Here is a 10,101-nt window from a genome sequence, read left to right as displayed (position 1 = left end):
GGCACAGCGGGGTCAAGGACGGGTGCCGGGAAGGCCTGGCCTCGGGGTGGGCACGGGGGTGGCACGGCGGTGGCACGGGGGGTGGCACGGCTTGGCTGAGCTTCGCGGGGATCTCAGACCACCCCAAAACCGAGGAGGGGAGGGGGGACCAGAAGGGACCGAGCCGTCAGCGCCACCCCTCAGGCGTGTCACCCCCCCAACCGTGACTGCAGTGACACCAGAGCAGGGGAGGACCCGAATTGTCCCTTCCCTGCGTCCCCCCAGAGCCGCAAAACACGGGCAGGAGCGTGGCCCCCCCTTGTCACTTTGTCCCCACACTGTCCCCTCCCGTGTCCCCACCCCCGCTCCCACGTCCCCTCCACGTGTCCCCCGTCCCGTCCCTGGCTCCCCGCGTGTCGCGGTCCCCGCGTTGCCCCCTCCCCGCCCTCGGCCCGCCCCGCTTGGGGGTGGGGAGGGGCTGCAGGGCGGAGCTCCGGGCGCGGAGCCGCTTCTTTGGATAAGAGGCGCGGGATGGGCAGGTGGAGCGTCTGAAGCACCGGCACCGGCACCGGGCACGGAACCCCCCCCCCGGCACTTTTGGGGGTTTTAGAGTATTTTTTGCGGGGTTGGTTTTTTCGCCCCCGCTCCCTCTTGGCTGTCCCCGGGCCGCCGCCGCTCGGGGCCCCCCCCCGGTAGCACCGGGCATGGAGGGGGCGGCGGGAACCCGGTCAGGCGGGCAGCGCTGACCGGCGCCGCGTCCCGGGGCCGCCGCCGGCGGGGACCCCCATGAGCGGCTGAGCGGGGCCGGTGCCCCCCGCCCGTCCATGGGCGCGCTGGAGCCGGGCACCGGAGCCCCCCGGCCCGCCGCCCCCATGCTCAGCGCCGCCGCCAGCTTCGCCAAGGAGCCGCCGGGCCCCCGGGACGCCGCCGCCGCTTTTTTCGGTGATGGAGGGGCACCGGATCCGGCAGCCCCGCCGCTGCCTTACGGCGCTCCCGGCGGCTTCGGCGGCCGGTTCCTGGGGCCGTGCCCGCCGTACCGGGCGCCGCCGCCTCCCGCCGCGCCGGTGGAAGGTTACGCGGGCGCCGAGGGCGGTTTCGGCGGCGGGGGGGCCCCGCTGTGCCCCCCGCTCTGTGCCCTGCCCGGGTACAGGGCGGCCGGGAAGGTGCAGGTGATGCTCAACAATTACCCGCTCTGGGCCAAGTTCCACAAGCACCAGACCGAGATGATCATCACCAAACAGGGCAGGTGAGCCGGGAGAACCGGGGGGGCTCCGGGAGACGAGCGAAGAGCCGGGCAGCACCGGGGGAAGCGGGGCTGGGGGGCGGCGGGGCACTGGGAGCGACTGGAGGGGACTGGGGTGGGCTGGACGGAGCGGGACGGAGTCGGACGGGGGATCGGCGGGGACCGGGGTGTGCGGGGACAGGGAACCGTCGCAGGACGCGTGAGGTAACGCAGGGGACGAGGTGGGGACACCGAAAGGAGCCTGAGAGTACCGGGGAAACGGGGACGGGGGCACCGCGACAGAGATGGGCAGCGCCACCCGGCACCGGGGATGGCGGGGGTCCGGTGTGGGCACCGGGGGGTGCGGGGGTGCGGACACCGGCAGTGAGGGGGTGGGACAGGCCGGGGGGGCTGGCACGGTGAGGGGCTGAGGGGTCCTGCCTCGTCTCCCCAAAGGGCTGGAAGGGTGGGAGGTGTTTGTGGAGCTGGGGGTGCAAGAGGGGACCCCCATCTCCTGTTGGGTTTCAAGAAAAGCCTGGGAGGGGGATGCAAAGCATCCCAGACGTCCCCAGGTGTTGTTTCCTTGCGGGGTTGAGGCTTGTGGGAAGGAGAAAAGGGTCTGGGGCTGTCCCCCCCTGTATCAGGGAGGGACAGGGGGGTCCGGACCCTTGGTGTCAGGAAGGTGGCGCTGCCAAGGGCCTGCAGGCAGCTTTGATCCGGCCCCAACCCACGGGCCGGATCCGGAGCTCGGCGCTGCAACAAGTGGTGAGGAGCTGCTGCCACCCCTCAGCGCCGTGGGAGGGTGGGTGACACCCTGTCCGCTCCCTGTCCCCTCTCTGGGGTGGAAACCCCCCCTCTCTGTGGGGCAGAGAGAGCCCGGCTGCCCAGCATGTGACCAGGGAGAAGGGGGAGCATTTTGGCCACGTCCTGGCTGCCAAAAATGCCCTCGGTGACGCCACAGCCGGGCACTCGCTGTCCCCTCCGTGCTGGGCTGCAGGGTCCCGGGGCCGGGAGAGGATTGGGGGATTTTTGGGGTGTCTGCCAAAGCCTCAGTTTGGGGGATCTGGGTGCCATGCAGATCTGGGTGCCCACCCTGTGGGGCTGTGGACTCGCCACGACTTGCAGCAAGGGGAGCCCAGAATGCTAAACCCGTCCTTCAGCCCCACTCTGGGGTGATGAGGATGAGGGGAACCCCACCCTGGGCTGCACTTTGGGGGTCTCAGTGGGAACGGGAGGGATCACACACAGCTCAGCCGCCACCAGATCACCCCGAGGGGCCCCCAAAACCCCGTGCCAAGGGGAAACAGGGCTGCCTCCCCCCGCTGTGCCCTCCGCAGCTGGCACAGACCCCCCCCCAGCCCCTCCTGCCGCGCTGCCCCCCCTGCCCAGCCCCGTCCCCGCGCCCAGGGGGTCCCTTTCTGCCCGGCGCCCCTCGGCTCGCTCGGCCGAGAGACAGATGGTGTCACTTCGATGCTGAGCCCAACCTGTTTAATGTGTTGGAAGTCTAAACACGTTAGGGCCGCTTGGTTTGCCACGGCCGTGCCCGGCCCCGCTCTGCCCGGCGGTGCTCCGAGCGAAGCAGCGCCGGCACGGGTGGGGTGACACGTCCCCAGGGGGTGGCAGGGCTGGAGGGCACCCCAGTTTGCTGTTGGTCGCCCGCCACCCTTCAGGCCCTGGAGGAATGTGCTGAAATTCTGCTTTCCCCCCCTCTTTCTCCGCTCCTCCCCAGCTGGGTGCTGGGGAAAGTGCCCTCCCTGCTGCGTCAGGACCTGCTGCTGCTGAGGGTCTGGAAATTGGGGTGGCCCCACAGATCCCATCCCACCCCCCCCCCCCGCCCTGCTGCACCTCTGCTTCCATCTCCCAGCCTGAAAGCGCCGATTTTGGGGTTTTTTCCCCAACTCCATCCCCCGCGGTGGAGGGGCTGCGGGCTGAGGGGGGGTTTGCTCTGCGCAGGGGGGGCTCACGGCAAGCCCAGCCTGTGGAGAACGTCAAACCCAGAGCCACAGAACATCCGTTTCCCCCGACCCTGAGCTGCTTTTGCAGCGTGCGGGGCCTGCAGCGCTGCTGAGACAGGAAAAACCCCAGCGGGGCTCGAGGGGGACGTGAGCCCCAAACGGGGACCCGAGGGGGGGCCTGAACCCCAAAACGGGGACCTGCCAGGCTGGGGGGCTCTGGGGCAGGGCAGGGGACATGTTCCCATCCCGCTGTTGCCTCTGCAGCCCCATCCCGCCGCTTCCTCAGCACCGCTGGGGTGCAGCCCCCCCGTGGACCCCCGGGGAGGAGTTGAGGCTGGGGGGGACATGGTGGCACTGGGGTGAGGCCGGCCAGGCACTGGGATTCACCCCGCTGGCACCGTTCCTGCTGTCCCGTGCCATCCTGAGCTGTCCCGTGCCATCCTGAGCCATCCCACCCTGTCCCGAGCCACCCCACCCCAACCACCCCGGTCCAGACAATTCCTGGCCGGTTTCCCACGCCTGTCCCCGTCCCTGTCCCCGTCCCTGTCCCCGTCCCTGTCCCCACTGTGTCCCCCGCGGCTCTCGGGGCTGGGCAGGGCAGGATTCCTGCGGAAACCCCCAAGGCCTCGCCGGCACCCCGGCAGCGACGGGCACGGGGAATTCCTGCCATGGGGTTCTGCAGCGGGGCCGGGGCTGGCTCTGCAGTTTTGGGGTGACACAGGGCTGGCATTGCCTTTTGGGGTGACACAGGGGCTGGCCCTGCAGTTTTGGGGTGACTCAGGGGCTGGCATTGCCTTTTGGGGTGACACAGGGGCTGGCCCTGCAGTTTTGGGGTGACACAGGGCTGGCATTGCCTTTTGGGGTAACACAGGGGCTGGCCCTGCAGTTTTGGGGTGACACAGGGGCTGGCCCTGCAGTTTTGGGGTGACTCAGGGGCTGGCATTGCCTTTTGGAGTGACACAGGGGCTGGCCCTGCAGTTTTGGGGTGACTCAGGGGCTGGCATTGCCTTTTGAGGTGACACAGGGCCCGTCTTTGCATTTCGAGGGGACACAAGGGGCTGTCCCTGTCATTTGGGGACACAGAAGAGCTGTCCTTGCACTTGGGGGTGGCTCAGGATGGCACGACCTTGCTTTTGGGGGGTGCAGGGGCTCTCTCTGCACTTGGGGACACAAGGGACGGTTTTGCCTTTGGAGAGGACACTGGGGGTGGCTTTGGGGACACAAAGTCCAGCGGGGGGCTTTGATTTGAGGGGTGCATGAGGAGGGACACCAGAGCTGGCAGCGCCTTTTGGGGACACTGGGGGATGGCTCTCTGGGGCTGGCAGTGGCGGGGCTGGGGACACGCGGTGCCCGCCTGGCAGTTCGGCGGGGTTGGTGCAGACATGTTGTGACTTGTCACCGCGTCCTGCCGCGCTGTGACATTTAGCTGTGCCCTGTCACCCTGTCACCCAGGCGGGCAGTGCAGCTGTGCTCTGCAGATGTGCCGTGCCACGCAGCAGTGCCACCGCGTGTCACCGGGACTCGTCCAGCTGTGCCACCGTGCTGTGGCACCACGGCGTGCATTGCCATGTCACCGTGCCATGTCCAGCAGCTGTTCCATGTCACCGTGCCATGCGTTGGAGTGTCACCAAGCCATGTCGCCGTGCCATGCATTGCCATGCCACCACACCATGTCACAGTGCCACGCATTGGTGTGTCACCATGCCATGTCACCGTGCCACGCACCGGTGTGTCACCACTGTGCCGTGTCCAGCAGCTGTTCCATGTCACCATGCCATGCATTGCTCTGTCACCGTGCCATGCACTGGTGTGTCACCATTCCATGTCACCGTGCTGTGTCCAGCAGCCATGCCATGTCACCGTGCCATGAATTGGTGTGCCACCACCGTGCCATGAATTGGTGTGCCACCACCATGCCATGTCACTGTGCCGTGTCCAGCAGCCATGCCATGTCACCGTGCTGTGAATTGGTGTGCCACCACCATGCCATGTCACCGTGCCATGAATTGGTGTGCCACCACCGTGCCATGTCACCGTGCCATGAATTGGTGTGCCACCACCGTGCCATGTCACCATGCTGTGAATTGGTGTGCCACCACCGTGCCATGTCACCGTGCCATGAATTGGTGTGCCACCACCGTGCCATGTCACTGTGCCGTGTCCAGCAGCCATGCCATGTCACCGTGCCATGCGTCGCTCTGTCACCACACCGTGTCACTGTGCTGTGCACTGCCGTGCCAGCACCGTGCCATGTCCCCAGCCCTGCCCCTGTGCCCGCCGTGCAGCGGGGGCTGCTGGCCCGTGTCCCACGCGGCCCTGGTGGCTCCTGCGGTCCCCGCGCTGCCGCCGGGGGAGGGGGAGGCTCAGGAAGCCGCAGCCCCCCCGCGCCTGCCGGGGGCGGGCGCTGGGGAGGCTCCTCTGGGGGGGTCTGAGCCCCTGCACCTCCTCTCCTCCCACCTGGACACCCTCCCTGTGTCCCCACCACCACCGTGTCCCCGCGTCACCAGCTGTCCCCTCGGTGCCGCCGCGAACCGAGGGGTTCACGCAGGGACAAACCCCGAGAGCGCCGAAACAAAACCCTCCGAGGGTGAAACCAGCGGTGCCCACCCGCCTTTTTGGGGGGTGGGGGGCACCTCCCAAACCGCAGTGACCGAACCGGGGGGAGCCGAGTCCTGCCCGAGCCGAGCTCGAGCGCCGAGGGGGTTTAAAAATAAAGGCGAGGCGAGCGCGGTTTCGGGTCTTGCCCCCACCCTGCCGTGCCCTGCCGGGCCGTGCGGTTTCCCCGCGGCAGCGGCAGCGTGTGAGCGCCGGTGCTCCGCTGGCAGCGCCGGGGAACGCGCTGTGGGAGCGAAGGGCAAAAAAAAAAAAAAAGAAAAAAAAAAGAAAAAAAACCCAACAGCCCAAAAACCCCTGTTTTCTTCCTCTCTGCTCCTTGCAGAGCCCGGGCTGGTGCAGCAGCCACGCTGGGAGCTCGGCCCGGCCGTAGCCGGCGCCTCGGCTCGGCGCTCCGGCGGCTCCCCGGTGGTTTTTAATGTGGTCGCGATTTTTTATCAGCGGCTGGAACCCCCCTGTCCCCGGCGCGGCCGCGTCGTGCTCGCTCCAGAGGAGCTGTGAGCCCGCGGGGACGGCGCCTCTGGGGACACAAAGGGGAAAACGGGATCTGCGAGGCCTCGGGGGGACCCCGGGGCACCCGGGGTGCTCAGGGCCAGCGTCGGTCCTGAGCACGTGCAGCTCCTCGCCACGGCTGCTGCTTTCTCCGCTTCTTTCTCTTTTTACTTCTCTTTTTATCTTAATCTTTCTCTTTATCGTTTTCTTTATCTTTTATTTTTTCGTTTTATCTTATTTTTATTCTTATTTTTACTATTTCATGTTCTTGTTTTTAGTCATTATCTTCTCCTTCTTTCTCTTCTCCACTTGATCATTCTTCATTTTTCCTCTTCTTTTTTTCATTATTTTTCATTTTTCTCTTCCTTTTTCTCAATCTTCATTATCTTCTCTTGTAATTTTCTTTTTTTTTTCTTTTCTTCTCATTTTTTTTCTTTCTCTTTCTATTTTTCCTTTTTTCTTCTCTTTCTTTTTCTATTCCTCACCCTCTCGCAAGGGCAATTTTGAGTCAGCCTCCACCCGCTGACTTTTCTTTCCGCTGCTCTTCCCCCGGCGCTGCCCCAGTCCCGCTTCCTGCGGGGGCCCGGACCCCCCCCCACCCTTTTCCCCTCGCGTCCCCTCTCCCCTCAGGAATTCGGGGTGAATATTCCCCGCGTGGGGGACACCCCCGTGTCCCCGTGCGGGTGTGAGGGGTGCCCGGTGGTGGCTCTGTGCTGGGGGTGACATTACCGGCGTGGCCGCTGTCCAGCTCCGGCCATCGGAGCTCCAGAAAGTCGCCAAAATTCCACGGCTGGGAGCCGCCTGGGGGCTGAACCGATGCCCGCAGCCGCGGCTGGAGGCCCCGCTGCCAACCTGAGCTGGCCACTGGGGGCTACTGGGGCTACTGGGGAGCCTGGGGCGAGCGGCCACTGCTGGGCAGAGCAGGGAGCAGAGGTCTCCCAGCGCAGCGCTGCGGTTTGAGGGGACACCCGTGGGGCACGCGGGGTGCAGCCCCCGGGGGGGTGGCAGCTACCGCCCCGTGGTCCCCCCCGGTCCCACCGTGTCCCCTTCCTGCCCTTGGCGCGGGCTGGCGCCCGGCCCGAAATAGCAGCAGCGGTGTTGGTTTCCGATCCGGAAGGTGCTTGGGGAGGGGGAGGAAGATACCGGGGGGGGGGGGGATCGGCCCCGACAGCATCCCCCAGCTGCCGGGGTCACTCAGCTCCTCACGGGCACCCAGCCGGCCGCGGGAGCGGGGGAGGGGGGTAGGCACCGCGCTGCCTCAGTTTCCCCATCACCCCCCCAAACTGCCCTGTGTGCCAAGGGCCGAGCTCGGGGGGGTGGGGGGGTGACAGTGTCTGTGCCTCTGTCCCCTCCCCAGGCGAATGTTCCCCTTCCTCAGCTTCAACCTGTCGGGGCTCAACCCCGTGGCGCACTACAGCGTCTGCGTGGACGTGGTGCTGGTGGACCAGCACCACTGGCGCTACCAGGGCGGAAAATGGGTGCAGTGCGGGAAAGCCGAGGGCAGCATGCCAGGTACGGGCCCTTCATCCCCGCCCTCACCCTCCTGCTGCTGCCGGGATGGGGGGTGACGCTGTCGCCGCTGTCCCCTCCCCAGGGAACCGCCTGTACCTGCACCCCGACTCGCCCAACACGGGCGCGCACTGGATGCGGCAGGAGGTTTCCTTCGGGAAGCTGAAGCTCACCAACAACAAAGGAGCCTCCAACAACGTCGGACAGGTGAGGGGAGGGTCCTGCCGCCGTGGCAGCTCGCTGTGACCCCCCCTGACCGCTCGCTGTCCCATTTTACCCCCCCTTCCCACCAGATGATCGTGCTGCAGTCGCTGCACAAGTACCAGCCGCGGCTGCACGTCACGGAGGTGAAGGAGGGCGAGGGGGAGGACGGGTACCCCTCCCCGCACACCCACACCTTCGCCTTCCCCGAGACCCAGTTCATCGCCGTCACCGCCTACCAGAACGCCGACGTGAGTACGAGACCCCCTGCCAGTCCCGAGCATGTAGCCCCCTCCCCACCAAAAAAAAAAAAAAAATCCCCCAACAGCACAAAAACTCCAGCAACCCCCCAGCGTCCTCCCAGAAACCAGCTAGGGTATGCCAGTGTCACCACAGCAACCCAAAACCGCGCCCAGAGCAGCCCCGTTAATCCCCCCAGCAACACCCGGGGTGTCCTGAGCTTCAGGAAAACCCCACTGGCCTCCCCCCAGGCCACCCCCGTCTGCCAGCACCTGCAGCATCCCTGCGACCTCGGCATCCCAGGATCTCCCCCTGCATCCCTTCAGCATCCCAGAGGCCTCCCAGCGCCGCCCGTATCCCCTGAGATTTCCAGAGCCTCCCCTTGGATCCCTTCAGCCACCCCCTGATCCCTTCAGCATCCCACCGTCCCTCCCAGAACCGTCCCACAGCATCTTGCAGCATCCCAGGACCTCCCCCTGCATCCCTTCAGCATCCCAGAGGCCTCCCAGTGCCCTCAGATCCCCTCAGATTTCCAGCGTCCCCTGGATCCCTTCAGGCCCCCCCTGGATTCCCCAGTACCCCCCCAGGACCGTCCCACACATCCCAGTACCCCCCCCCCCCCGAACCCCTTCAGCATCCCACAGCCCCCCCAGCACCCCCTGCCCTGGCAAAGGGCGGGATTCTGGTGGGATGGGGGGAAAGGGACAGCGGGGGGGACACCCCGGAGGAGGGACAAGCTGCCAGCAGCCCCCCCAAACCCGCGTCCCCCCAGATCACCCAGCTGAAGATCGACCACAACCCCTTCGCCAAAGGATTCCGGGACAACTTCGACTCGTGAGTGCCGCCCCCTCTCCTCCCTCCTGTCCCCCCCGGTGCCCTCCCGGCCTCATCTGGCAGGAGCAACCCCCCAAAACCGCACCGTGTGCCCCCCCCCCCAGGATGTACACGGCCTCGGAGAGTGAGCGCCTCACGCCGTCCCCGCCGGAGGCTCCGGGCTGCCAGCAGCTGCTGCCGGCCCCGCGCTTCCAGCCCTTCCTGCCCGAGCAGTACCCGCTGCCCCCGGGCCGCTTCTTCGGGGGGGAGCGGGGGGCCGCGCTGCCCCTGCCCCCCAAAGACCCCCCCCACTGGTACTTCCCCCCGCAGCAGCCCCCCGCCCCCGGCGCGCTGGAGTACGGCGGCTACGACGGGGGCTACGGGGGGGGCAAACTGGTGCCCTACGGGGTGAAGCCCTTCGCGCTGCCGCCCGCCCCACACCCGCCCCTGCCCTACTACCCCGAGGGGCCGGCGGCTTTCGGGGTGACGGGGGGCTGGAGCCCCGGGCAGTACGGCCCCAAGGGCGGCGCCGCGGCTCTGGGCTGGTACCGGGAGCCCCGCGAGGAGAAGGGGAAGGAGGTGGAGGGCTGGGCCACCGAGCCGCCCGCCGCTGTGGCCTCGGGGGACTCGTCGGACTCGGGGCTGTACGAGTGCAAGCGGCGGCGAGTGTCCCCGTACCCCTCGAGCACCGAGAGCTCCTCCCCGCCCCGCAACGGCGACATCTACGACAAGGAGCCGGTCACCGACGGGGGCTACTACGGCTTCTACGGCAACTGAGCCACACCGGGCGGGGGGAACGGTGGGGTCAGAGCCTCCCCGGGCACCCCAAATCCGGTCCTGTGTGCACCCCCACACCCATAGCCTGGGACGACTTGAGCGGAGGGGGGGGCTCAGCGTGACAATCAGCCCCCGGTGCCACCCCGGTGGGGCCGCGGGGGCGAGCGGGGAGGGGACGGGCGGGGAGTGGGGGGATGCCGGTGAGGTTATTTTTTGGGGGTCGGTGGTTTTTAAGGGAGGGGGGTTGATGCTGAAGTATTTATTGAGCCCCCCCCCCCCCCGCGCGCCCGGTGTGGGGCG

General features: G+C 67.2%; 1 protein-coding gene across 1 annotated transcript; it reads left to right on the top strand.

The window, feature by feature from the left end:
* The first annotated feature begins 803 nt into the window (after positions 1 to 803).
* On the top strand, positions 804 to 9,884 carry TBX21 (T-box transcription factor 21). Its single transcript, XM_053999980.1, has 6 exons — positions 804 to 1,225; positions 7,619 to 7,773; positions 7,856 to 7,977; positions 8,064 to 8,222; positions 8,984 to 9,045; positions 9,150 to 9,884. Exons 1-6 carry the CDS (start codon positions 804 to 806, stop codon positions 9,799 to 9,801), a joined length of 1,572 nt encoding a protein of 523 aa, XP_053855955.1. The 3' UTR covers positions 9,802 to 9,884.
* The last annotated feature ends 217 nt before the right edge of the window (positions 9,885 to 10,101 follow it).

This window comes from Vidua macroura, chromosome 27 (assembly GCF_024509145.1).
Source record: "Vidua macroura isolate BioBank_ID:100142 chromosome 27, ASM2450914v1, whole genome shotgun sequence".
Classification (NCBI taxonomy): Eukaryota; Metazoa; Chordata; class Aves; order Passeriformes; family Viduidae; genus Vidua; species Vidua macroura.
This window is presented reverse-complemented; position numbering and strand designations above follow the sequence as displayed.

What these genes read in the sequence shown, in the direction of transcription:
- TBX21 (XM_053999980.1), top strand. Translation starts at nt 804, where the DNA reads ATGGGCGCGCTGGAGCCGGGCACCGGAGCCCCCCGGCCCGCCGCCCCC. An exon ending in ATCATCACCAAACAGGGCAG is followed by an intron (nt 1,226 to 7,618) that starts GTGAGCCGGGAG and finishes TCCCCTCCCCAG; the next exon opens with GCGAATGTTCCCCTTCCTCA. An exon ending in TTCCGGGACAACTTCGACTC is followed by an intron (nt 9,046 to 9,149) that starts GTGAGTGCCGCC and finishes CCCCCCCCCCAG; the next exon opens with GATGTACACGGCCTCGGAGA.